Source organism: Tiliqua scincoides, chromosome 8 (assembly GCF_035046505.1).
Source record: "Tiliqua scincoides isolate rTilSci1 chromosome 8, rTilSci1.hap2, whole genome shotgun sequence".
NCBI classification, from domain to species: domain Eukaryota; kingdom Metazoa; phylum Chordata; class Lepidosauria; order Squamata; family Scincidae; genus Tiliqua; species Tiliqua scincoides.
Window position 1 is genome coordinate 35,033,117 of NC_089828.1, and position 27,755 is coordinate 35,060,871.

General features: G+C 46.1%; 2 protein-coding genes across 2 annotated transcripts; one reads left to right on the plus strand and one right to left on the minus strand.

Moving 5' to 3' along the window:
- Window positions 1-7,433, minus strand: POLR2E (RNA polymerase II, I and III subunit E). The gene is made up of 8 exons (XM_066635696.1): window positions 7,324-7,433; window positions 5,994-6,168; window positions 4,791-4,906; window positions 4,028-4,108; window positions 3,209-3,267; window positions 2,690-2,768; window positions 1,457-1,541; window positions 1-464 (listed from the first exon to the last, which is right to left on the minus strand). The coding sequence occupies exons 1-7, from the start codon at window positions 7,378-7,380 to the stop codon at window positions 1,476-1,478; spliced, it is 633 nt and encodes a 210-aa protein (XP_066491793.1). The 5' UTR covers window positions 7,381-7,433; the 3' UTR covers window positions 1-464; window positions 1,457-1,475.
- Window positions 7,434-15,439: 8,006 nt separating this feature from the next.
- GPX4 (glutathione peroxidase 4) lies at window positions 15,440-26,973 on the plus strand. The gene is made up of 7 exons (XM_066635999.1): window positions 15,440-15,550; window positions 23,430-23,524; window positions 23,826-23,970; window positions 24,075-24,226; window positions 24,901-24,925; window positions 25,518-25,577; window positions 26,682-26,973. The coding sequence occupies exons 1-7, from the start codon at window positions 15,476-15,478 to the stop codon at window positions 26,712-26,714; spliced, it is 585 nt and encodes a 194-aa protein (XP_066492096.1). The 5' UTR covers window positions 15,440-15,475; the 3' UTR covers window positions 26,715-26,973.
- Window positions 26,974-27,755: the final 782 nt, after the last annotated feature.

Sequence of the window (27,755 nt, forward strand, 5' to 3'; positions counted from 1 at the left end):
CATTATTCAGAAGATTTATTACAACTATACACTCTCACATCTACAGGCAGAACCAGGGCAACACACTGTCCATAGAGAGACTCTATGGAATTCTCCCATCCAGAAAGAGATTCCACTTCTCCAAACTTCTCCCCAAGCACACTGTGCAATATGTTCCTGAAGCTCAAAAGCATCACAGCTGATGATCCATTCCAACTTGCATAGATGGGGTGTGTCTGATGCCATTTGTTGGGGAAACCGACAGGGTCTTCAAAGTTGTAGCCAATTCATCCCCTTTAAAGATTGGTTTAAGAGGTCTAGAAACTTGCACAGCTTAAGAATCTTGGGCACAGGCTTGGGCACCAACCATCTCATTTCAGCTTTCCTCATAAGAAGACCCAAGAATGTAATGCTTCTAGCCCTCATGTTTATTAGGGACTCAGGTGGGCAATTTCCACTGTCTGTTACAAGGAGCTTCAGAAAGCCTATAAAAGATAACAAAGGAAACATTTAAAAAAACATTTATCAGGCAGTGTGGAGTTCAGCATCTGCTGAATGCAGTTGCTTTCTCTATGTATTATATATGCACATCACACAATTTCTGCTACATTTCCATTCCATTTAGATGAACTAGAAACCTGGCAGTTGGCACACAATTTGATACAACCCATTTGTACTTCCCTGCAGTCCTTTTGAAGACAACCAACCCCTAGAAAATTACAGACAGGGCCAAGTATATATGAGCAGATACAAAGCCTGAGTAGGAGAAACTGCAACTTCATTGGGAAAAAAAATCAAGTGCCATATTTTATAGATACAAGCTAACACAAAGGTAACACCAGCTAAGGCTCAGAAGCCCCCAAATGATGCTTTAAATTAAAGTTTAGTTCATTCATACAATCAGGATTACACATTCTAGCAGCTGACTGGATTGCAACAAATGCTTGTTAAATGAGGCAACTGCCTGCCTTCTGTTTCACATTATGTTAAGGGGAGCCCTCAAATGATATACTAGCCTTTACCCAACCCAAATGTACTAGTACAGTTTAGGTTTTCACTTTGCAGGGAACTGAAATGATACCACACTGCTGGGTGCTTGCTTCTTCCCTATCCTGAAAAACTTCATCAAGTTGTGCATAAGCAAAACAACAACATGCACCGAACAACATGCAACATTCTTCTTCACCGAAAAGGAAATGAGCCAGCAAGGCTGCCTTCAAGTCCCTGCTGAGGAAAGTACCAAACAGCCCCACTGTGGCCTTCTCCCAGCCTTGCCAGTCAAGATTAGTATCATCAACATCCCATAAATTACCTCAACCACTTCCTGTATGCCTCCACATTCTAGCGTGACCACCATTCCCTTCCCACTGTGCAATCTGGCCCAACAAAGTTATACAGATAGGGATGGTGAAGGAGGGAGTCAGTTTCCCTTCAAGTAATCAACTAAGATACTCTGGAAACATCTCTCTCTTGATACCTTATGAAACAGCTCTTGGTTACTGAACCAGTCTGTAGGTGATGTACCGGCCTGCTGTCTCACTGGGCCGGATAATCTTCACTACCTGGAGAAGAAATACCAAAAAAAAAAACAGAAACAAAAAAAAGCAGAGGACAGTGTTCAAAACACTAGAACTCCAGGTCAGTTGACAGAACCGATAAGAAAGCAGGTGGATGGACACCAGCAAGTACTTACTGACACAAGGCAAAACTGATTTATGGAATTCACTGCCGTGGGGTCTATAAGTTTACAAAAGCTTTAAATACAGAGAGAGAAAGAGAGAGAGCTTTGACCTATGCATGTAGAGCAGGGGTGTCATACAGAGGGCTGAATAGCATTCATGATGCCTGCTGATGGCCGAAAGTGATGTCATTAGGCAGGAAGTGATGTCATTAAACAGTTCATGACCAAATATAAGCACTTTTTCTCACTTGGGAACTCATTAGCTGCAAATGACAGAAAATATACATATCTTGATCATATTCAAGATATGGGAGAGCTCAATTTTCAAGCGGGCTGCCCTTTCAGCAGTAACACCTAAGCATGGCTCAGCAGCTGAAAGCCTGAGGGCCGGATAAAAAGCTTCCGCAGGCCGCATCCGGCCGCCGGGCCTTATGTTTGACACCCCTGAAGAGGATACAGCTATCAAGAGCCATTAACTGTGACAAGCTGAGAAGAACTTCCCAGTTCAGAGACAGCACACCTCTAAATACCCGATTACCAGAACTGCCATCTGTGAAACCCATCTTTTGTTTCCCTTAAGCAAACCCCCAGGGTAGGTTTAACATGAGGGGGCTCTGCAGAGCTATTTTGGGCCCTCTGCTACTAAGGTAGATCACATGGTCCATATTTGTCAGCTATTTTGTGTCTTTTTCATGGCAGCAGATAAATAGGTTCTGGTCAGCCCTGCAGACATTAGCTTATGCTGGGCTCTAAAGGCCACCTGATCAGATGGGCAGGTTTGGATGGACTTGAATCAGAAAGGCAGATGAGCACCCCTAATTGAGATTACTTAGGGCCAAGCACCATTCTGCTTCCCACAATGGCCTACCTGATGCCTCTGGAAAACTCACAAGTAGAACATGAAAACCTGTTGCTTCCTCCCTTACTGCTGCTCCTTGGCAATTGTATTCAGGGGTAGATTGTCACCAGGATGTGACACTGACTCTACCAGTCTAATCTGCCAGGTATTCAATCTACAGCACTTCTTACCTGGCCTCTCTTGATTCCAAAGTACCGGGCCACGGGGTCTCCAGCCTGAATCCTGGGGAGCTGGTTCTCCCTCAGCTTACTGGAAAAAGCAGTTAAGGAAGAAAAGAAACAAGGACATGCTCTCATTCACTTCTCCTCTCAGGAAGAGATAGGGTGGGTAAAAGCAAGGAACCTGGGTATACAGGTGACATATGCAGCAATCCAGGGGAAACTGGCAGCATTTAAAGTCCCATTCAAGTGAAGGAAGCAGATTCAGCATTTCAAATTCCAAAGGACCAGGGTACCATTTTGAACATTCATATCCATCACAACATTGAATCCTTTAGTCTACAGCAGCGTTTTTCAACCACTGTGCCGCGTCACACTAGTGTGGCACGAGGCTGCCTCGGGTGTGCCGCGAGATCAGAGCAGACAGGCAGCAGCCACGCACGCGGGGGAAGCGGCTGCTTTGAGCCTTACGCGCAGCAGAAGAAAAAGGAGCAGGCAGCCAGCAGGGGAAGCTTAAGAAGAAAAGGATACTATCTGGCCAGTAATTCTGTCACCTCTTCTTTGGTCATGACTACGTGTTCAGGCACCAGCTGCAATAGCAAGAATCAAGGTGTAAGTTGAAGTAGGGCTTGGGCACACCTTCTAGGCCAGTGGTTCCCAACCTTTAGGAGCCCACAGACCACTGGCCCAAATGCTTCCACTGATCTGTTTGACACCTGCTCACCTTGCACCCCCTATTTGATCTCACTTCCCTTATAACTCTTTCCTTCTCTCCCAAAAATTTATTTACAAGATTTTTATCCTGCCTCCTCCCCCCTCAATGAAGTAACAGGCAGCTTACCAGCATAAAGTGTAAGTATAATAATTTTAAAAAGAGAATAAACCAGCAAATGCAGAACTAAAATAAATACAGTACTCAAAAACCTAATTGCATAAGTGTTTTCAATTAGCAATAATTGCACCTCAGATTAACCTCACTACCATTTACACAAACCAGTATCCAAAGAAAGGAAAACCTATAAAGAGAAAAGCCAAATGAAAGTTTTCATAACCCACCAGGAGGCTCAAAAAAGCAGGATCAATTTCAACTCAAAAGGGATGTCTTGCCTTTTATTTTTAGAGCACCAAGCTAGAGGAGAGGGTCCATGTTATTTCTGATTTGTGTACTACACCCAACAACTTAGGTGCTTTACAATTAAAACCAAGCACCTACTGGTGTACTACATATCAGTCCACAGGAACTTGATAAACTGGACACTTGATTGCCTTGCTCCCTTCCTTGGAAGTTTAAATTAATCTGTCAGTCTTGTAACACCAGTCTTTTTTTTTATTTTGGAACTTCCTCCTTACCTCATGTTCAGTAATGTTGATCAACAGCTCCTGCTGAAGGAATTGTTCGAGGATGTACTTGGGAGCCATGTCTACCAGTGACTGAAAGAAAGGGAGACCAGAAGAAGGTTCAGGTAATTGGCTTGTTAGGGTCCCCAATAAGAGACATGCAGAGAAAAAGGCAAGTGGCAATCTGATCCTTGGCACATTTAAGCGGCACAAGCAAGGACGACAACAGTAGCTTCAGACAGCTGCTTGTGCTGCTTTGACTTGGTTCTCCATACACATTCAGGTATCTCTTTTTCAGGTACCAAGGGACAGAAACTTGCTTGACAGTTTAAAAAACATTCTTGCGAAGGTTTTCAGAAAGTCAAGTCTTTTCATCAATACCATATAATGCTGTTGCTATTTAGTATTACTGTATATGTTTTTGTTTTAAATGGCAATGTTTTCTAAAACTCAGCAACTGCTTTGAACCACCTGGCCATGCATATGTGAGAGACAGAATAAATAAAGTGTTCTGTGCTGCAGAATACTGACTGATTATTGCTGGAGGGGACCGGGTGGATGGGATCTCCTCTATCCCTCCATGACTGCCAGCCTCACACAACAGCTGTAGCAAAACACAACTGTTGCTTCTTGGCATTTAAATATCAGAGTTAGAAAAAACACAAACACACTCAAAAGAAATTGTTGCAAAGACATTTGGAACCTGCCCTTTCCTTCCCTGACATACACAGCTCTCTGAATCCCCACATCTTCCAGTCCACCTTGACATGGGTACCTGCTTTGCTGATGGAGTCATGCCCTGTTGTACCACTATGAGGGCACGGGTGATGTTCTCCTCTTGCATTCGCTGGCAGTACATCTTGATGGTCTTGATCCCAACCTTTGGTTCCTCTGAAACACATCAAAAAAAAAATCAAGTTGAGAATTCCTCCATCACTAGACCCAAGACAGGTTGCCATGCTAAATCTTAAAGGATAGCTTTTGGAGTAGGGTCATGATCCAATGAATAAAAAGAAACTGAAAAGTATTAATGAAGAGGCTACCAGTTTGTAACTCTATTAATAAGAGTACAGGTTGAGCCTCATTATTCACGAGGATTCTCTTCCAAGCACTCATGTGGATGGCAAAAAATGCACTATAGCAAATCAATTAAAAAAAGTTTTTTTGCTCAGTGATTTAAAAACAGCCTTCTTGACCTTTGTGATGCAAGATCAGAGTCATTAAGAAAATCATCCATCAGTCCTTGTCCTCCAAGAGCTTAGAAAGGAGCTTCACTCAACCCGTCCCTTCACCAATGCTCACCTTTCTCCCTTCACCTGATCACCTTTCTTTCACATGCTCAGGGGGAAGGGAGGGGTCCACTGGAGAGAGAAGGATTGATGGATTGTCAGCCAGCTGCCTTCTCTCTCTCTCATTAAGGAGGCTATTGTTAAAGGATTGTTCAGTTTTTTAAACTGATTTTAAAGGGATGCATTTTTCCCCTTCTCCAGGGATCAGCACATTCCTCCTTATTTGCAGGGGCCATTCGTGTTGAGTAAAATCAGTGTATAAAAAATCTGTGCATAAATAGGCTGGACCTGTACACTCAGAGCTGTGTTAATCACCAATGTGGGATAGATAAGAACATAAGAAAAGCCCTGCTGACTCAGGCCAAAGGTTCATCTAGTACAGCATCCCGTTACCCACAGCAGACTCAGGAAAGCGCACAAGCAAGAGATGGAGACATAAATCTCTCCCACTACTGCTTTTCTGTAATGAACATTAAGACACATACTGTTGAATCTGGTGCATAGCCCATAGCGCTTGTGGCCACTGATACACCTGCCCAATCCCGTTTTAAAGCCATCCAAGCATTTTACGGCTATAATACTATAAATCCTGGATCTCCTACCAATGAATTACATTGCACGTGCCCTGGTGCTAGTATTGTAAAAGAGGGAGAAAAAACCTTTCGTGATAATTTTATTAATGCACTCACCTGGGAAAAAGACAAACATCTGATCAGTGGGGTCATCATTGTGGGCCACTAACACGGTAAGGTCAGTGCGCCTGGGGCGCCCTTCGCTGGGCTTATCCCCAAACTGGCCTTTGAACTCCTCCAGTGTCTGATCCAACTCATCTTGAGTCACCAGGTATCCTCGATCATGACAGAGCTGGAAGAATTTTGGAGAGAGAGAGAGAGAAAGAGATAGACAGATGTGTGAAGCATCCTAACAGCATTTTCAGAAATTCAATTTGACAAGGCAAGCACCTTGAGTATATAAGCCACTAAAATCAAAGTAGCAATAAACATTTACCTCTAAGGCAGTGTTTCTCAACTTTTTGTCCTCTGCTCCAGGGGCATGCGGTGGGTGGGGAGGCAGGTGAGGCAGAGCCTCCGCACCAGAGTCCTTTGAAAAGCGCCACCGCCGTGTGAGGTGCCCAGACACTCACAACCCACATGCTCTGCCTCACCTGCTTCCCCACCAACTACATATCCCTGGTTTCAAGCATATAACATATAGAGTTACAGGTAACACCAGTTGTACTCGAGGTGGTGTCTAGTGGTACTCACGGGACTTCCAGACTTTTTGGCACTTTTGAAGGATTCCGGTGGGGAGGCTCTGCCTCCCCTGCCTCCCCACCCACCACACATCCCTCATCACATCACACGGTACAGCAATTCGAAGTAGAACCGGAAGTAACATCATTGCCAGTTACTTCTGGGTTGGGAGGCCAGAGGTGACGTGACAAACCGCGGTAAGAGGCTCAGAGTGAGCAGGAGTGCTTTTGAGCATGGAAAAGCAGGCTTTGGAGCCTCCAACTGCTGTTTGTTGTGTCATTTTCCTGGTCTCACTGCCGGGTGGCACCACCTCAAACTCAGTGTTACACCACCACAGGTAACACTGGTGATAACTTACCTCCATAATTACACACCTGAGCCAGAGGCAGGTAGTGGGTGGGGAGGCAGGTGAGGCACAGCCTCCCCACCGGAGTCCTTCAAAAAGCACCACCACCGTGGGAGGCTTTGCGCATGGGTGCTTGGGTGCCTCCCACGGCAGTGGCGCTTTCCGAAGGACTCGGGTGGGGATGCCCTGCCTCACCTGCCTCCCCACCCACCACATGCCCCTCCTGCTTGATACATTTGTGCCTCCGTGCCCAAGAGCCCCTCCAAGCACTGGAAGCAGGAAGACTGCCAGGAAAGCCACCCAAGCCTGGCAGGTCATCAGAGGAGCCTGAAGGGGGGTGGGTGAACCTGTAAGCCTCCCCCTGGCCAAGGGAGCTCAAGGCGCTCCCTCCCTCCAGAGTGGTCCTCCTCTCCTCCCCACCTGCATAATGGTCTTCCTGATCTTCCACAGCCTATAGGTCTCCTCCTCATCATCCATGGCGCCTCCAGCCTCCAACAACACAAAAGCAAATGAGAGGTGGAAGTAACATACCGCGCATGCGCAAAGTTTTCAAAAACCACGCCTACCGACTCCACGCGGTGGCGCAGGCGAGTTTCCAATACGCTTGCGCATCCTGATAACCGCCTCTCAGGTCACGCGCTCAGGAGGTCAATGACGTATGCGCTCAAAGGCAGACTTCTTTGGAGGCGAACGTTTCAAAACAATGTAGAGCTAGGAGCCTCCTAGAGTGACACACATCAGCAACTTCCGGTTTTTCTTTTAGACGTACACTTGGTTCTATTGGAGAGTCGACATTTTGTGGTCCTGGAGTGGTGACGTCTATAGAGGGAGAAGGAGGTGGAAATAATATAAATACTTTATCTAGCTTTAGGGGTTCCCCAGCTTTTTAGCTTGCAGACTGCAGGAGCTCAGCTCCTTGCAGGGCAGTTGGCAGCTACCTTGCAAACTGCAGGAGCTGAGCTGTTTGCAGGTCAAGTAGCAGCTTCCTTGCAAACTGCAGGAGCTGAGCTGTTTGCAGGGTAATAGCAGCTACAGTATCTGATTTTTGAAGAGCCTCAGGACTTGAGGCAGTTAGTTACCTGATCTTTCCATCACCCTTTGGGGACCCACCAAAAATCAGATCACGTCCCACAGTATGGGAATCACTGCCCCAGCTAGATTTGTCTGTGCTACTACTAGGGTGACCAGATACAATGGAGAACAGAGTGCCTATAGCTTTAACCAGTGTATAGAAGAGGGAATTTTGGCAAGTGTAGCTTTTTAAAGCCTTCTATGTTGAGCTGCACTTGCCAAAATTCCCTCTTCTAAACAGTGGTCAAAGATATAGGCACTCTGTCCTCCACTGTATCTGATCACCCTTGGCTACAACCAGAGGGACAGAGTTATGAATGCTGATTTTTGCCTGATTTCAAAAGGACTAGGATCTTGAAGCGGGGTGGGGGGATTCTGTACTGTATGCCAAAGGAACTCCCTTGAAACAATCTGTGATTTAGATTCATTCAGTTTTTTCACATCTATCTTATTACATGAGTTTCATTGCATTAAACATGGCACCCTTCCTGCAAGTGGCTCAGGGTGATGTATAGGCCAGGATACTCTTCATTCTCATTCACCCCCACTTTTGACCTTGTAACACCAACCCCATGAGGTAGGCTAAGCAGAGCATTTACCCCATGAGGTAGAGCTAACCCCATGAGGTAGCAGAGCCTACCCCATGAGGTAGGCTAAGCAGAGCATTCAAGTTTGGGAGCCTGGGAGGTTTTGAATCTGAACATACTAACTATGCATGTCTACTCAGAAGTAACACCCATTAAGTTCAGTGGGCTCTACTCCTAGGTAAGCACTTATAGGATTGCAGCCCTAGTCAACTTTGGTTTGTTTGTTATTTAAAGCTTGGTGTGAAGTAGGGTTGTAGAAAGGGTAGAATGGGACTGCTCAAACCACAGCCTTGGAGCTGAATCTGGGGTTTGGGCGGATCTGTCCATCTGGGACCTTGCAGTTCTGCCTGGGTGCCACACAAAGTCCCCCTTGATTGGGGGACAGGGGCACTCCTGGGACACAGGGCACATGACATGACTGCTCAGAGTGTCCCTGTCCCCTGATCGAGGGTGAACATCACACAGCATCTGGGTGAAACTGAAAAGTCCGTTCACCAGGCAAACAGATCTGCCTGAATGCCACATCTGGCCCCCTGGCCACAGTTTGAGCAGCCCTGTGTTAGAGCAAGTTATCCACCACACCCCATGAGCCACATGCTGATGTGCAAATGTATGTACAGGTCACATCTAGAGCTGAGCCATTACAGACTGGATTCTAAGGGAAAACTCTCAAATGAATCTGAAATCATGCAGAAGAACTTGGTCAAAAGTGACTGAGTCATAGTCCTGTTTTACTGATGAGGAAGGCTGAGGCTAAGAGGGAAGTGATTAGCAGAAAGTCACATGTTGCAGGAGGTTGTTTGTTTCTTCCTCCTAATTTGAAGGAACAGTAAAAAGTATCAGTACCTCTTAAGCATAAAGCCCCATTCTACAGCTGGGGAATTCTGAGGCTCATAAACAACTGATCGAGAATCAGGCAAATAAGTATGCACAGAATTGTAACCTTCATTGTTTTTGCTGCTGCTAAGTGATGGAGAGTCAGAAATCCTGATTGACTCAGTGCAAAACATGCAAATATCATCCAACAGATTCTGTTCTATCTTCTGCCCACCTCCCACCCCACACTTACTATATTTTTCATAAATTTTAAGAATCTGACATTTTTGATGTGATGTACTTTTAAGTTACGTCAAAATATTGTTTTATTATTTTACAAGATAATGTTAGAGCACAATCCTAACCCCTTATGTCAGTGCTTTCCAGCACTGACATAAGAGCAGTGCAGCTCTGAGGTAAGGGAACAAACATTTCCTTACTTTGAGGAGGCCTCCGTGAGTGACACCCAACTGCAGGATGCAGCACATGTCCCATTGGCTATGCCAGTGCTGGAAAGTACTGACATAAGGGGTTAGGATTGTGTATTGTATTGTATTACAATTGACAGATTTGTATTGTATTTGTATTTGTATTGACAGTTGTATTGACAGATTTTAAACATCAGTGGTAAGTCACCCTAGTTGCCCTTAGAGCGAGGCAACTAGTGAGATTGAAAAATAGTATTTGAAATACACATTTTAGAATGCCTTTCAATTACATGTGCTCTCCCAAGGTGGATTATAACTCATCAGGTTGAATTCACAGAAGTCATAAACAGCAATCATCAATATAAAAACACTTATCATTATATTCTGCCCTATTTTGGTTCTTCTGTCTGTGTGCTGTTGTTGTTAACTGTAGAACACCCTGAGCCAGAGGCAGTAGAGCTAAAAATCAGTTCCATGTTACACGTCTTGCTATCTTCTTGAGTCCCCATGAAATCATAGTGAAATTCCCCAATTCAGCATTACTGCCCAGTATTTATGTAATTTCCTCTTGGTGTTCAGTCAATTCTGTAAACCCTATTTATGTTTACTTGGAAGGAAGTCAGCTGATTTACAGCCCAATCCTATGCATATCTACTCAGAAGTAAGTCCCATTACAGTCAATGGGGCTTACTCCCAGGAAAGTGTGGATAGGATTGGGCTGTTACCAGATGGGGCTCTTTCCTCCAAGGAAATGTGCATAGGAATGCAGCTTTAAAACTGTGCACAGCTGTTTTTCATGGAGCTTACACGTCACCAGGTAATCTGCTCTGAGCACTTTACAGATGAGGATTTCAAGATAAAAGTGGTGGCTTCAGGGAAACTAAAAACTCAAGCCAGAAACATTTCTAACTACGAGTATATTCAGCTTCCTATAGAGGCTACAGAAAGTAAGCATAGATACAGCAATGGACTTGGTTTGCTAGAATGCACAGCTTCTAACATATTGTGCAAACCTATTCTTATTTATTTATTTTTCACATTTTTATACCGTCCTTCCACCAAACAGCTCAGGACGGTTTACACACTTACAGCTCAATCCTATACCTTTCTGCTCAGAAGTAAGCCTCATTGCATTCTATGTAAGTGTATATAGGATTGCAGCCTTAAAGAACCATGGGAGAACAGCCTCAGTGGGTTGGCATCTTTCCCATAAGCCAGTCCATGAATGCATCTGCAATTCATTGTGCCCTCTGCAGTGTTTCTCAAACTGTGGGTTGGGACCCACTATGTGTGGTATGAGCCAATTTCAGGTGGGTCCCCATTCATTTCAATATTCGACTTGATGCTACTGTGGTATGTGACTGCATTTGGGGAAATGTTACAGACCTGTACTTTTAACAAGCTACTATGTCTATTCTTTTAACAATGATAGTAAATGGGACTTACTCCTGGGTAAGTGTGGGTAGGATTGCAGCCTAGGATTGTTAATTTTCCTGCTTGATGATGTCACTTTCAGTCATGACATCATTTCCAGTGGGTCCTGACAGATTCTCATTCTAAAAAGTGGGTCCCAGTGCTAAATGTGTGAGAGCCACTCCTCTAAAAGAAAGAGCCTAGAACTTGGACTGTACCAACAGTCTGGGGATAAAAGAGACTGTCTGACACCAAAAGAGACCAATGTATCTCTAATTATATGGTTCCTTTGGGTGGATTTTAATTTTAGGCTGTTACGGGAGCCAGACTTAGCTGAAAAGTGTGGAATAACCATAATGAATGAAATGGGCAAGTTTGGAGTCAACACTTGGCATAATGAAGGAAATCCTTCTCACTAATAGTAGTGATTACAGAATTCAGTGAATGGTTTGGGAATAACTGGGTCTGTTTCAGTTCAGCAGATGCAGATATGATCAGTTCCTAGGATGGGAGACTGCTTGGAGACACACACAAGAATGGGTTGTAACAACTATGTGTATAAGTTGGTGTTTACAAAATGACAAGATCTGTGATAAAAAAGCTTTGACCAATTTCTAATAACCTCTTCAAACTGTAGTAATCTAACTGGGCTAATTGTATTAGTACATACAGTCCTAATCTTTATTAAGTTGTGTAAACCGCTTTGAGGACTTTTTTATGAAAAGCAGTATACAATATAAATACTCGATGTTGCAGTGACTTTGGGGAGCAACCAAAACTCAGGGGTCAGGTTGCTGGATGTAGGTGCAAGAGCAGGGAAGAATCAGACAGAAAATGAAGAAACAGCAGGCAGGTTGAAGGTTGAGAGTGCAGAGAGAGAGGCTTGTTGTACCAGCCTCTTGGTATGTCTTTTATTCTACTTTGCAACATTAATACAGTTACATCCAGTTCCCAGGAAGTGCCACATTAGAATCACATACAGGGGCGAGAACAATGGGTGCTTCTTTCAGAGTGCTGTATCAGCTATTTTCACACTGCGGCCTCGGGAACTAGCACCCCCGTGGTGTGCCGTAGGGGGAGGTTTGCCTTGCCTTGCCATGTTACCAAAGCCACAATGTGCTTCTGCATAAGCACTAAAACACCACACTCTTAATAGTAATAATCTGGTACTCTGTTCCTGCTTGATTCTACAGTGCATTAAACCCAGAAGACAGCTTATCAGTCACATACCACCAGATAATAAATCATGCAGCTTGCCAGAGGCGAAACCCAGTCACAGAAGTGACATCCTCTAGGAACTATGTGATTGACCAACATTCCTACAGAAGCCCCAAAGAGGTGGCAATAATATCATCACAAGACAGAACTACAACAAAGGCCCAATCCTATTCAACTTTCCAGCACCTATAAAGTCATGCCGACAGGGTGTGCCATGCATCCTGCGGGGGTGGGGGGCAGTAACTGAGGCCTTTTCAAAGTAAGGGAACATTTGTTCCCTTATCTCAGGGCTGCACTGAAGCTGCATCAGCGCTGGAACGTTGAATAGGATTGGGCACCAAGTTACTGTAAACAAGCTCTATAGTGCAAACCGGTAGAATGGCAGAGTGCCCGTAACTGGTGCAAAGACATAATGAAAATTGCTTTGGTGTCTGATTTCTGAATTGGCAGTTTTGAAAAGCTTTGCAACTGTAAAAAAGCTAACCAGGATAGCATTGGCATTTTCTTTCTCCTATGGGAAACCCTGGGGGCTGGGGATAAGAATAGGCCCTCAGTTTGGCTGTACTTGTCGTTAGCCTGGGAAGGCAGCTCATCTGAGAGAAGGAAAACTCTGATCCCAAACCTCCACTGCCTTGTGGCTACATCCAGTTATGGAAAAGGCTTCAGGAGTCAACCTCGAAGAAAAATCCGGAGCCGAAGTCCCTGAGGCAGTTCATGGCTGAACACAATCACGTTCTGGCAACTCCTGCAACGCTGCTGGAACCAACCGTATTGGCCTCTGCCTTTCCATTGGGCCATTTCAGCGACGTGGAGAGGAGGGATTTGCTGCATGGGAAACAGTCTATCCTCCATATCTACTTTACCCAGGCTTCGCACACTGGAGAGGACACTGTTCCAGAACACTATTCAGAGCGCAATACCATAGTCTTCCGAGACTGAAGGATGCCAACAAGATGGGAAACCAAAGACAATAGCACTTCTGTGTTGCTACAAACAGCTGCAGTTGAAAAATGAGGCAAGCGCATAAAATGGTACACTGCAAGATGACAAGCCTTGCCACTTGTGGAGGCAGTGCTATTCTGGGCCCAGTGAACTGCAAGATTTGACACACTCAGCATCTGTGCTGCTGTTAATGCCAAGCATGGTCTTGCTTGTTCAGCTGTAATCCTTCCTCTCATTAATTTCACAAACAGCGTTGTCACAACACACATTGCTGGCAATGGAGTGCAGCATTCAAGTGGACCAAACATGACTTCTTCTGTGATAAGGACTTTTAAAAAAAAATTTATTTATGATTTTGCACAGTTTACTACACAGTTTTATCCAAGGAAGTTGATCACTTATAAATTAATTTATCCCCTCCTCCAGGAAATCTTACAGCACAACACTATCGAGATCCCCATGCTATGATGCAGCGGCACTGAAATGAGCTCCGCTATATCCAGCACAGGAATAGAGGCTGCTGCTTTGGGCCCAATCCTACTCAGTGCACGCCAGCTCACCGCCGACATGCACTGTTGCAAACATGCCATAAGGCACATTTGCAGGCCCTAGCACTGGTGGACTGCCGATGCTAGCCCAGCGCTGGCTGGCACTTGACTAGCACCAGCAGAGCACCAGAGTTCCACCGCTCAGCAGTTGCGCAGACTGCTGGGCAGTGGAGAGGTAGGTGGGGGCGTGGGGGAGGTGAGGAGGAGGAGGAGGCGGCGGTGGCGGCGTTCCAGGGCAGGCCGAGGTGGAGGGAGGGTTGGGAGAGGGCAGGGAGCAAGCCTAGGCAGCGGGGCAGGAGGGAGGCTTGCACTGCAAGCAAAAAGGCCTGCATCAATCTGCAGCACCAGAGGGAAACCAACATGCATCAGAACAGAGTGTGGGCTGGTGGAGAGGCTAGGAGGGTGTTACTGTGCAGCTAGAGGGCAGATCAGGGGGAGAGCAGGTCCCAGTAGTTGGCAGGAAGGGTGTTAGAGGCCTCTGCCATATCCTATTCCCCCCGCCCTGAACCACCAGCACAAGGCTGTTTGGACTTGCCCACAGATGCTGCTGGGGCTTACCCCAGGGCAAGGGGACTAACAGCCCACTCCTGAGCTGCCCGGCACACGGGGCTGCAGCAGTGCCAAATATGGCATGCATAGGATTGCAGCCTAGGGCCCAACCCTATCCAATTTCCCAGTGCTGGTACAGCAGTGCTACTGGGGCATGCACTGTTTCCTGTGGTGGGGAGCCAGTCATGGAGGCCTTCTCAAGGGAAGGAAATGTTTGTTCCGTTATCTCAGGGCTGCATTGTGGTTGCACCGGAGCTGGAAAGTTGGATAGGGTTAGGCCCCGATGCCTGCTGATTTGCAGGATCCTGCAATGCCCCAGGACTGGAGTTTGCAGAGCACAAGAAATGGAGCCCTTAATTAATTCACTTATAGAGGGTTTCAAAAAAAACCCTCTTCCTCCAAGCACAAAATCCCCACAGCCCAGTCCTAGCCACACTTTCCTGGGAGTAAGCCCCATGACTCTAATAGGACTTCCTTCCAAGTAGACATGCACAGGATTGGGCTGCAAGGTCAAAAGGATGCATCAGACTCCCTGCAGCCCCCAGCACCAGCTGGCCTCAATTTGTGCCAGTCACTCTCCACCCACAACACCAGCTGGGGAGCATCAGAAAAGGGGAGGGCTGCCTGCTGCAGCCTGCCCCACCCCTGGACTTGCAGCCCTGCAGCCCCACCCTTCGCTGACGTCATCCCCACCCTGGACCATACTCACCTTACGTGTCCAAAGGATGCTGCGTTCCTGCATCAGCTGCACTGCGCACTAAGTAAAAGAGCTCTTTCTGAATGGTCGGCTCGCACGCCAATCACGCGCCCCTCAGCCAATCGGAGGAAAGGGGCGGGATTTCAACCCCCCCGGTGCACGCGCCCCCTCGCCCGGAGTTCAACGGCGCCGCTTTGATTGGCAGATGGGGAGAGGCGGTGCGGGTCGCTGATTGGCTGCCGCGAAGGGCGGAGGGCTGGCGTTGGACGGGTAAAGAGGAGCTGGGCCGCGCAGGGGGATGAGATGAGCCTTGGTCGGGTAGCGAGAGCGACGCTGCTCTGTGGTGTGTTGGCGGCGCGGGGGCTGAGCAGGACGATGGTGAGCGAGGGCTCGGGGAGGCCTCAGCAGGCCTGGCACTCTAGGCAGTGGTCGGTCCAGAGTGGAGTAACCCCTTTGAAGGACCCTGAAGAGCCCCCCGCTCTTCTCAGCCTTTCCTGCAGCCCTTGGGACAGGGACGTGCAGTGGGTGGGGAGGCAGAGGAGGCCAGAGTCCTTTGAAAAGCACTGCCACTAGGTGAGGTGCCCAAACACCCGCATGCTTGTGGTGGGGGGGCAGGTGAGGCAGAGCCTCCCCACTGGTGTCCTTTGAAAAGCTCCACTGCTATGTGAGGTGCCCAAGCACCCACAACACATGCTCTTGTGCTGGGTTGGGAGGTAGGTGAGGCAGAGCCTCCCCACTGGTGTCCTTTGAAAAGTGGAGGTACTTCTGCTGTGTGAGGTCCCTGAGGTCCCCAAGTACCCACAGCCTGTGTGGGTTGTAGGTGCTTGGGTGCCTTGCACTATGGTGGTGCTTTTCAAAGGTCACTAGTGGGGAGGCTCTGCCTTCCTACCCACTGCATGTCCCTGTTGATGGGTGTCTGATCATTATGAGGCTTTGGGGGCAAAGGTCTCTCTTCTTGACTGGTGCAACCTGTGTGTCCTCAGGCTTCTTGTCTAGGCTGAGCCGATTGCTTTGCCCTTTGGCTGGGTAACCACTTCTCAATGGGTGTCTTGAGAACCTGTTTGTTTTGGCTTCTCAAAACTAACCTGCTTGCTAATGTGGGGGAACCCATCCCTTCCCCCAATTGTTCTTCAAGGTATGTCATGTATTCTATGCTTCCCCCCACTGTGGGGGTGGGCAACCCTTTTTCTTGGATTCTGGAGGGCATGCCTCTCTTTGTCCTCTTGCTGGTTAGTGGCCCAGGCCTGTGAGTCTTTAGGGCTAGCACAGCTCTTCTCTTATGAGTACCCCCCATTCTCAAAGGCTTTCTTGGTTATTTTCTAAGAGGGTGAACTCTTTCCCTGATCCAGTAGGAATGTGCTGCTATTTAGCCATCATGTAAGTCAGCTGTTCTCTAATATGGGGAGCCTCCCCATTGTTCCCTCTAATCTTTATAGCCTTGTAGTCTTTGGTAAAATGGCTGGTGCTTTCCAGAATTCTTTAGCATTCCTATTTTTCCCATGTCCTTCCAGGGTAGTTGTGTTCTACCTTCCCTATGCTCTGTGGGACAGTCAGTGCCTCTGATTGCCCCTGGCTATAGGTGTAGATGTGACACTTTTGGTGCTAGAGTGTGTGTGGAAATGTGGGTTTTGGTCCACTAGCAAAACTCCAAAAGCCACAATTTAATAACCCTATTGGGACCAACCAGATCAGTCACTCTTGGTTTGTTCAAATAAAGGAATTGGACTAGTTTCCAGGAAAAAAATGGATCTAACTGAAACTTCCTTTGCTAATCATCTCCCTGTGCCTTAAGTTGTCTTAAGGTTCAGAGGAATTATGATAAACAATTAACAGCAATTGTTGTTGCATTGTAATTGGTCAAAAGGAAGGCAAACTATACCTGAGGCTTCCCTTTTAATTACACTCTGCTTGTCTGTGCATTATTGCTTTGTTGGTCCCTGGGAAATAGGTGTGGTTAGAAGAATGCAGGCTTTCAACTTGCTGCACTTACCAGTGAGAAGAACAAATCACTCTAGCAAAAGAAATGGAAGCTGGTGATGAGGGATGGGGGGGGGGAAGAATTGGGAGCTCATGGCTAAATGTGTCAATAGCAAACAATTTCTTTAAACTTGTCAGAAACAGGAAACCTGTCAGGGAGGTAACATTTTAGATGAGGGACAGAAATGATGGCTAAGGGTGGAATCCTAACCAACTTTCCTGCAGCGAGCTAACGGCAATGCAACTCTGAGGTAAGGGAACAAACATTGCCTTACCTTGAGGAGGGCTCCATGACTGCCCCCCAACTGCAGGATGCAGCATATGCCTCGCTGGCACAGCTATGCCAGTGCTGGAATGTTGGTTAAGATTGTGCCCAAAGATGGTTTGGAAATAGCAGGGAAACTGTACCAATTCTTTGCATCTATCCTTAATATAGAAAATGTAGGGCAGGTACCTTAAAGTATCTTGATTAACTAAGATATATACTTAAAAAATACATACCTGTGCCTGAACTAATCTTTGTAGGGAGGAGTCTGAAGAACTGAGTTAGAATTGACAGGAGATGAGCTTCTAGTGTATATTGCTAAACTGTAAACTAGCAAATCACTAAGTTCAGATGGTATCCACCCAAGAGTTCAACTTCAAATATGAAACTAACAAAATACTCAACTTGTCCTTTACATCAGGCTCCATGTGAGAGGACTAAAAGGCAGTTGGTGTAACAGGGATATTTAAAGGGATCTGGAAAACTATAGTCTGGTCAGTTTAGTGTATGTTGTGGATAAATTAGCAGAAAGCATAACCATCTTTCTAATTGTAAGCATTATTGGCATGGTTTCTTCAGTCTGCCCTGCTGACTCTTCTAGAATCCTCTGACATTGTTCACAGGCATGTAGATGGAGGTGATACAGTTGGCATTGCATGTGTGGACAAATGCAGTTCAGAATTGACAAGTACCCAATGATGCGTACTTGGGCAAAAATGCCAACTTTATATAGATGTGGATAGTGTCTGAATTGTCACTGAAGAACTAGTAAAGATCATGGGGGTCATGATGGACACTGAGAAGGTTGACCCAGTGCAGCAGTAGTGAAGAAAGCAAATGTCATGTTAGTAGTCTCTAAAAAAGATAGCTGTGTTAAAGTACCCATAAATGTCCTAAGCTGTAATCAAATTTGGAAAGCTGTATAAAAGTCTGCTACACCTCAAGAAGGATTATAGAACTGGAAAAGGTGCAAAAGAGGGTGACCCAAATGATCAGAGGCCTGGAGCACTTTCCTTAGGAGGAAGGTTACCCAACATATGAGGGTATGTTAAAGGTGATATAGGGGGATGACTAAAATCTTCAACTGTGCATGATGTGGAGGTAGAAGACTTTATCTCTCTTGCAGTACTAGCACTAGGGATCATCCAGGGAAACTGATGGGTGTTCTGGGACCAGAAAAAAGAGGTACTACTTTATGCAGTACATGCCATAGTTCATCTGGAATTCATTGCTGCAAGATGCAGAGGTAGCTACCAGCTTGGTTGGCTTTGAAGGGATATTAGGCAAATTCCTTGGAGGATGGAATCTATTGATGGCAACTAATCTTGATGCTGATACCCTGTCTCCAGATTCATCAGCAATATACCTGTGAAAATCGGGGGCACAGTGGTGGGAGAGAGGTATGTCTGCCTCTCCTGTTGGTAGGCCACTGTAGGAAACAGTGTGCTGGATTTTCTTATTATGTTCTGCTTGGTGGAGGAGTACTGTGTGACTTAGATGCACAAGAACACAAGCAGAACCCTGCTGGATTGAGCCAAGGATCTATCCTTCCTACATTCTTTCTGACAGCAGCTGGCCATGTGCCTCCGAAGTCTGCAGGGAGATGTGGGTCACTCTCACCTGTTTGTCCTGAGCTGCTCGTTCTTGGAATTGGTTGTTCTCTGAATGAGGAGCTTTTATTTAGCCATAGTGATATCTGGACAGGCAAGCATCTATGAAACTTAATGGCAGTTTGTTAATTTTGCAGCACGTTCCTTAAACCTCACATTATGGTAAGGATTGGAGCTTGCCACCAATCAATTTGGCTGGCTAATCTTAAATTCTGGTTCTGAAAGGAGAATCTACCACCTGCTACCTCTTATTATTGATACTCTAGCCCTCCCCTCTTGCCTGCCTTCTGTGAAGAAATATTCAATCTCTGAGAGGCACAAACCTGCATTTAGCACAGCCAGGCTGGGAAAAGCTGCTTTCTGCCTGAGATCCTGGGGAGGCTTTGCCCTGTCAGTTCTGGGCTAGGCTGACCTAATGATTGACTAGGTGTAAGGCAGCTTCACGTGTTCAACTCAAAGCAACATGCATAACTTGGGTATGCAACTGATGGAAGGCCCCCATTGTCTTGATAAAACTACTTTGAAAGAACCAGCACCTGGAAGAACTTTAAGGGGTATGTCTGGCTAATGAGTGACCTGGTGAGTTTTTTCTGTAAAACTTTTCAAAAGGGCAGAAGGAAGGTTTGTATATTACAAAATAGGCTGGCATTGTTTGGTGGGATCACCTTTCCTTGCCTAGTTAACATACAACTTATTTGCTGCTGTTCTGAGCACAAACCAAAGTAGAGGCTGAGCAGTGGAAATGAAAAAACAGCAGTCATGTGCTCCTGACTTGCTGGCTGCAATGCAGGGGAGAAGAGAGCAGGAGGGAGATGCTTCACCTTAGTTTCTGTATGACCCAAAGAGTGGCTATCTCTGTAAGCTGCCTTGGCTCTTGGTTATCTCAGATTAGATAAGCCTAGATATAAAAAGAAATTGGAGTAGCTCTAGGATAAACTCACACTTATCTTTTTTCCTGGCGAAATCCTTTCAGAACTTCCCTCTTTTGTTTAGGGTTGTGAAACTACTGGAATTGTGTACAAGAAACTTTGTGACTTTCAGGAACCCTTTTTGATGGGGTATAAACCACAGCTTTTGGGCGCATAAGGGTAGGAGGCTCACGTGAGGAGAACCAAGGATGTTTGTGAGGCTCCTGTGATAAGAATTGGACATTATAGGCCAGAGTTTTAGCCTCTGTTCCTTAAAGAACATGGATAGGGGGGGGAAAATGCTTGAATTCCTAGATACAAGCATTGAATTTTAGGGTGGATGATGCAAGGATTACTTAGGTAAGGCTTATTTGGCATTCCTCTGCATGCTTATTCAAGTAAATGTGCATGGAACTATATCCTTGGTTACACAATGTATTTTCAGCAAAAACTGGTTCCTAATGTGCCTTACAATCAGTCTGTGCAATATCATAGGATGGGGAGGGGGAATAGGATCAGCTTCTTCAGACAGTTGGGTACATAATTGGCTACCAGGCTGTTCCTTCCAAAGGGAGGGAAGCAGAAGGAGCTGTTGTACCTGGAAATTGGGAGAAGCAACTCTCTACATCTAGAGTGATCTGATCCCTGGTAGTTAATGGGGGGTATAGTACAAGTGTCTTTTCTCTAGGAACATAGGAAGCTGCGTTGTCTTGCCTCGAGGCCCTTTGGCTAGCCAACTCTGTGTTTACTGGCTACCCGTAGTTTTCAAGGCCTTTACCAGCCCTCTTATCTGATACCTTCCAAACAGTAGATGTGGGGGATTGAACCTGGGACCTTTTGTGGCAAAGCATGTGTTGACCGCTGAGCCATAGCCCCATCTCCAGAGGAGCTATAGGAGAGCTTGGTGGAAGGATGGCACTTGGTGGTTCATATGCTGACTCACAGAAGTCACCCTTCAATAGAGGGATCTTTGGCAGAACCTCTGCTGAAGAGTGGAAGGTGTCTTGAAATAGATGTGCAAGATTGAAGGTAGTTCACCTCTGCTTATGTTGTCCTATAATTTCTGTGATTTGCTTGTGTGAAATGTGCACACTTGCAATCTAAGGCATTACTGTTCTGTGTGTGTGTGTGGGGGGGGGGGGGAGAATCTCAAGTCTGTTGCATAAAAACGCATGTTGTTGAACCACACCAAGGATTCATTCAACAGACACAAACTAGCTGTTAGACCACTTCCAACACCTACCTTTGGCCCACCTTAGATTTTTCTAGGATCGTGACAGTGACATGCCTGTCTAACAGTGTTGGCATTCTGAAAGTTTATTTATAAACTTATATCCTGCTTTACCTCCTTAACAGGCATTCAGAATGGCTCAGGGTTCCAGCTGCATATGAATCTGACCATCCTTCACTGTCCTGTTATAAATGCAGGATGGGGAGGAGTGGGGGAGCTGACCATAGTGACAACCTGGAAGGGACCAAAAGGAGGTGGCATTTCAGAGGGTGGTTTTTAAAGCAGGAGATTCTGGGGAGGATGCTGCTCTGCATGGGGAAAGGAAGAGGTTGTGTCACAGTTTAGGAAGGAGTTCCAGGTTACCCTTTGATTTTCTAGAGCTGCTTGCCTGCATTGTTCTTGCTGGACTGATGGACTGATGATCTCCCATCTGTCACCTCCAACGCCTACTTTGTTGCATGTGTTAAAGGGAGAGGGATGGAATGCTACCCATTTCTTGCACAGGTGACTATGAGATCCTTGTGCACAATTACACATATAGTAGTGTGTAATCTGTTGTGCTGCATGGGAGTATCTGTAGATGAGGTCACTAATCCAGATCATGAAATTGTCAGGAGACTAAAGTGGGTCATTGCCAGCCCTCACTATAAAACGACACAACTAAGCAGCAGCTGCTACTGTAAGCAGCAGCTTTTCCCAACCCTGTTGTTCCCAGCTGAGGTTGTTGGGGAAGCCGCCGGCACGTGAACCCAGTGAGGGCACTCGTTCCAGCAGGCATGCAACCTTTTGAACCACTTGAGACTTTGCATATACACCTCTCTAGGTAACCTCTGCTTCTCCCTGCAGTAGGCCTACCTAAATTTTTGACAATTGAGAGGCTCTCTGCTGCCAAAATGGAGGACTGTTCTAATTGTGAAAATGATTTGCCCCACTGGGCTCCTAAGTGAAGATGAATGCTAGATGGGGAGGGTGGATAGAAGGTGATAGCAAAATCCAGGAACAGTACTTCCTTCTTTCTCCCATCCCTTTTTAGTGGTTGCTCACCCTCCACTTGATGTTTGCTGGATATTCAGTAAATTTTGTGACGTGTATCTTTATGGGTCAAGAGCTTGACTTCTGGATGCTTGAAATGGGAGACCAGAATCCAAGACTTGCCTTGGTGACTTCTGCATGGCTGTATGTTTGGCCTTTTTTAACCTGTTAAGGAAGTGTGTGTGTAATATGACATAATGGTATTTAGGTCAGTGTTCTTCAAACTTGGGGTTGTGACCCCAGTTGGGTTGCAAAGCCTCAGTTGTGGGGTTGCAGTAACTTGCACAAAAAGGGTTGAAGACAGCTGGACAAGAGCACCACCAGGTAAAGGGAGAAGCATTTGGTGTTACCCCTTCAAGTACCAGGAGATGGTGTCTCAGTCCTACTCGGGTTCTTAGCAATTGTGCTAAAATAGATTTCACTAGTGTCAGGCTTCATGGTAACCTTTTCTGTGTTTCTAATAAGAATATGTGGTTACAGTGTATGAGTAGTTCTGCTGGGTGGATAGGGTCCTGGGATGGAGTGGGATCAACAGTGGGTCCCATTATTTTATTGGGGTTGTAGCACAAAAAAGGTTGATGACCTCTAGGGTTACCTAGATAACACAGATGGATCTGTGCTTCTGAGGAGCCTACAGTCTAAAATAGACAGTGGGGGAACAAGAGGATGAAATATGGACAAACTTATTGTATGTCCTTAAAATGTGGTTACAGGTGGTGGTGGTGCTGGGGGGGGGGTTTAATCCTAAGGGAGCATGTTGAAGGCTAAGTGGAAAACATGAGTTTGGAAGGAAAGGGGGCAATTCTGTGTAAATTCTGCTTAAGGGGGCTTTTGTCATGGGATGGAATGGAATAGCTTAAAGTAGTGGGAGATTCTAGGAGATGGTTCAGGGAAAAGGGAGAGGGTTGTGGCCTACCTGGCTAGGTTTTTGTGATGATGAATGGAGTGTAAAGAGAGTAGGGCAAACTTGAATCTAAGAAGCCCCAAGCATGCCACTCCAAGCTTATCTCAGTTGTCTTTGCAATGACCCTGTGAGGTAGATGAGGCTGAGAGTGAATTCTCCCAGTGTGAGACTTGGCTAGCTAAGAATACGAGTCCAGGCCTCTGGGATCCAAGCCCACCATGCTGTCTTGTGCTAAAATGTTAAGCGTGGTTGCTGAGGTCTGTGAGTCATCCAGGCTGTCAGTGCCTTGTTTGCCTTCACATTGTATTCTTGTCTCCTCCCCAACCGCAGTGTGCTCAAGAATCTGACTGGAAGTCGGCGAAATCCATCTATGAATTTCATGCCACAGATATTGAAGGCAATGATGTTTCTCTGGAGCGGTACAGGTAAGTGGGGAGGGAAGTGGGCTGCTTTCCTTCCTCCTTCTGGCATGTGTGGGCTGATTTTGAATATGTGGCAGAGCTTTTAAGTTCAGTGCAATAATTGATGTCTGTAGACTGGCAGTACAAGTGACTTCCCTGTTTTCCAAGCCGCCTACTTGTGCTTTCCAAAATGTGGAGTCAATGGCTGAGTGGGAAAGAAAACAGTAGCGATGGCCTCCCACTGTGGCAGGGAGTAGCAGAGGAGGTTTGAAGAGGCTTATCACTGCGGTGCTGTAACATCTCCCTTCTCCTTGCACCTCCCCAGGGGTCATGTCTGCATTATTACCAATGTGGCATCCGAATGAGGAAAGACCAGAGTAAACTACACTCAGTTTGTCGACATGTACGACAGACTGGCTGGGAGAGGTTTACGCATTCTGGCTTTCCCCTGCAACCAGTTTGGCCATCAGGTAGGAGGAAGGGTGCTCTGGGGAAGGGTATTTGTGGGGTGCAGGGCAAATGTGTGTTGGCTAAGGGGCCCTTCTCACATAGCTGCAATTTCCATCTTTGACAGGAACCAGGTACTAATGAAGAAATCAAAGCTACTGCTGCTACCTATGGGGTGAAGTTTGATTTGTTTAGCAAGATAGAAGTGAACGGAGAGGGCGCCCACCCACTCTGGAAGTGGATGAAGAACCAGCCCAAGGGCAAGGGCACTCTGGGAAAGTGAGTGGCATCTTAATGTGGAGAGAATTGGTGTCAAAATGAAATGTACACAACTTCCTTTCTTGTTTACTGTGTCTCCACTGTGTGTGCATGAGAGCATGCCAGCCAGCCCCTTGGGGCATAGATCTGTTTTCTGAGAACCATATACATAGCACCATAGCAAGCATATTTGGGGATGTTCTTTTCCCATTTTGAATTTGGCAATGGAGAAAGGAATGACACCTATTTTTGGATGGCTTGGGTTTGCTCAATTTCAAAATCATGTAAAATGCTTTGATTTCTGCAAAACTGGGCTTTGACAAGTTTCTAATGAGGGGGCAGGTGGTGATGGCATTAGAACCTCCTGTTGTGATCCAGTCTGCAGGTTTAGTAGTTGAGCTTAGGGGGTGAGATAGGAATACCAGGTTGGTGTGTCATTCCTGGTGACACCCTTATGACTCAGGATTCAATAGCATTGCTTGAATTATAGGGGGCTGGATTTTCCTTGTTTAATATACCAGCTATGCTAGATGCTAATATCTAAATACTAATGGGAGACATGACAGATAAGCACCCCCCACTCTAGCTGTAAGAGCTCTCCTGCATTATTAGGGTTGGATTCTGACACTTGGCTGCATTGTAGCTTATTTGTAGCCCCATTGCAGATCTGAATATGTTTTCTGTGTCTTTTCTAGTGCCATAAAGTGGAACTTTAGCAAGGTAAGCCTTCTTTCTCCTGTTAATAGACTGTCTTGAAATTAAAATCAAAATAATGACTAGGTGCCCAATTCAAAAGGGGGTGCTGCAGAGACTTGGGGGGACATGAGAGCCCTGTAGGACTGGAATGAAAGTCCTGCATAGGTTTTGTTGAGCTGCTGCAACAGACAGCCTCAGCTTCCTAGGGGTGAAAACAGATTGGGCCTCCTCTGCAGTATCTTGTTAAAACTTGTACGTGACCTTTCAAAGTGCAGTGCCCATTCCAGATGGCCTGCAATGTAGTAAACTACAGCTGAGCATGGGGTAGTAATCCTGGACTACCTTATGGGTAGGTGGCAGTGAGGACTACAGCACTGGAGATCAGAATGCTTCCCAACTGCAAAGTGGTGGACTAGTCATCTGTGAACTTGTAGCAAATACTTTGTGTTCCTGCTGCCTGCCATGCTGGCAGTCCCTTCCCTCTCACCTCATGCCTTGTATAGAGCAGGGCCAGAGCTCAATAGATATTCTGTCTGATCCAGCACCATTTTCCCACTATGTCAGGGATGCAGATGCTTGCAGCAGCTTACCAGCACTTGCTTCCTCTTTTTTCCAGTTCCTCATCAACAAGGAGGGCCAGGTAGTCAAGAGGTACAGCCCAATGGACGATCCAGTTGTAAGTTTGTACACTCGAGTACTTGCATTAAGTCCTGAGATTATATTAATAGCATCTGGGGAGGAGGGAAGAAGTAGAAGTGTTGTGACAGAGGTATGCTATCCTACTACTTGCACTGTTTGCTTGAGGATTTCCATCTTGGGCATGTTCGAGCCTGTATGAATGTGGGTTGAGTGCTTCACCTTGCTATCAAGTGCCTGATGGCTAGAGGCTACTTCATTCCTCCCTTGTCTTGCTTTCCTCTATCCTAAGTAGTACTTAATTTTATTTCTTTATGCTACAAAATGCCTATGCAGTGGGCCCTCGTGTGTAGGCTCTGCATCTGTGGTCTTCTAGATGCAACTAGTGCTGTCTGTAGTTCTGAGGTGCAGGAAGGCCATGGAACACCTCTGGATGTTGCAAACAGGCTGGAAGGCCACATGTGATCTCCAGGGGGCTGGGTGTGGCCCTTGAGTGAGTTATTGTGGCACCAGGCCCCCTGTGGATTTGATTATCTGCAGTAGGGGTACTGGAATAGATTCCCTGTGGACACTGAGGGCCTGCTGTACACAGAGTAATGAATACAAAGGGGAGCTCCTTCTTGGTTTGGAGGGAATAACAAGGGGGAATACTTGTGTTCTGGCAAGTGAAGACAGACTTAAGATTTTACTGTCTCTTATAATTCAAAACCTTTGATGGGAGTTGCTGTTGCTAATCTCAGTTCTTAGCTGATTAGTATTTGTGGCCTTTAACATTGTGGATGGTTTGCTTTAATGGAAATACCACTTCAGAACTGGGGCAAAATACCACTTCAGAACAAATGGCAATCCTAGGCTTGTCCAGCTAATGGGGCTTACTTCTAGGTAAGCATAGGATTGCAACCCAAGTTATTAGTTCATATATGGAGAAGATGCCTGAATACCACCCTGGAATGTCTTGGTCTTTCGAACCAAGTGAAGCAAAACGTGCAACTGTAGCTCTCCCTGCTTCTATAATCTCAACTCCTTGATTGAGATGGGGATTGTATTAAATTCTGTGAATTGTCATACATATTGACATCACATATGGGAAGTGGGCTGGTGGCAAAAACATCAGTTGCTAACAGTGCATTGCTTTTTTCAACAGGTTGTTGAGAAGGACCTGTCCATCTACATGTAGGAATGGCTTGTATCACCCTGGACCATTATCTTTACTTGGCATCTGCTCTTCCTGTGTCTCTGGAGCCTACACCTTCTGCTCTGATGATGGCCTGTCTCCAAGCCAACCATGTTGGTGAGGCAGGCCTGAAACTTGGCATGCCTTTGCAGGAGGAAGGTCCCACTGGGCAGTTAGCAGCTGCTGGGTAGAGCTCTTGTAAACACTTCAACTGTAGCACCCCATGGACTTGGCAGCAATAAATATTTTCTTCCTTATGAAATTGTGATTCTGTGTTAACTCTCCCATTAGCTTCACTCCATTGCAGTGGAGTTGCATGGCTAGAGGCCTGCAGTCTTAACGCAGTGGATCAACTCCATAGGTCGGGGAGGAGGAGAGCAGATGACTTGTCTTTCACAGCTACATGACACAGGTGCATTGTGATTCACCATGGATAGAAACTTCCATGGATACATGGAAAATCAGTTATTTCTTACTCTGTACAGGAACTTGTGTTCACCTCATTGACTGCCTCTGCACCTTGCACAATTGACTTGTGGAATGAACAGCAGCAAGGGTGCCTTTCATAGGGTTAGTCATATTCATGCAGAAGTGAACTGAATGCCAGTGTAGGTGGGTGGAGGCTCCAGCTTTCGACATGCAAGTTCTCAGCAGTAAAAATGGCTGGCAATCACCCAAATCACTGGTTGGATCAAAGCAAAGGCCAGTGTCTCATAGTGGCCAGCCAGCTACTTTGAAGAAGCTCAGAAGCAGGACCTGACAATAGTCCTTTCCTGCTGTTGCTTCTCCAGAAACTAGTACTTGAGTGGTATACTGTGTCTGAACATTGAGCTCGAAGCATAATACCTGATGGTTTTGTCTGAATCTTGGCAGAAAGCCATCTGAGCCAAGGGCTACCACATCTTACTTTGCCTTGAACTAAAAAACCCCCAAAAGCTTTTGCCTGCTCTTCTGAGTGGACAGACTGGTTGCACCTAATCAGTGAGGCTAGTTGATTAGGGCTGGGGGGGGGGGGTTGTAGGCCATTCAAAATTTAAATAAAAG

Bases quoted from the DNA above. Each gene is read 5' to 3' on its own strand.
- POLR2E (XM_066635696.1), bottom strand. From the start codon at position 7,380: ATGGATGATGAGGAGGAGACCTATAGGCTGTGGAAGATCAGGAAGACC. The intron at 6,169-7,323 runs GTGGGGAGGAGA...AAATTCTTCCAG, and splicing joins TCAGGAAGACCATTATGCAG to CTCTGTCATGATCGAGGATA. The intron at 4,907-5,993 runs GTGAGTGCATTA...GATGTGTTTCAG, and splicing joins GATGTTTGTCTTTTTCCCAG to AGGAACCAAAGGTTGGGATC.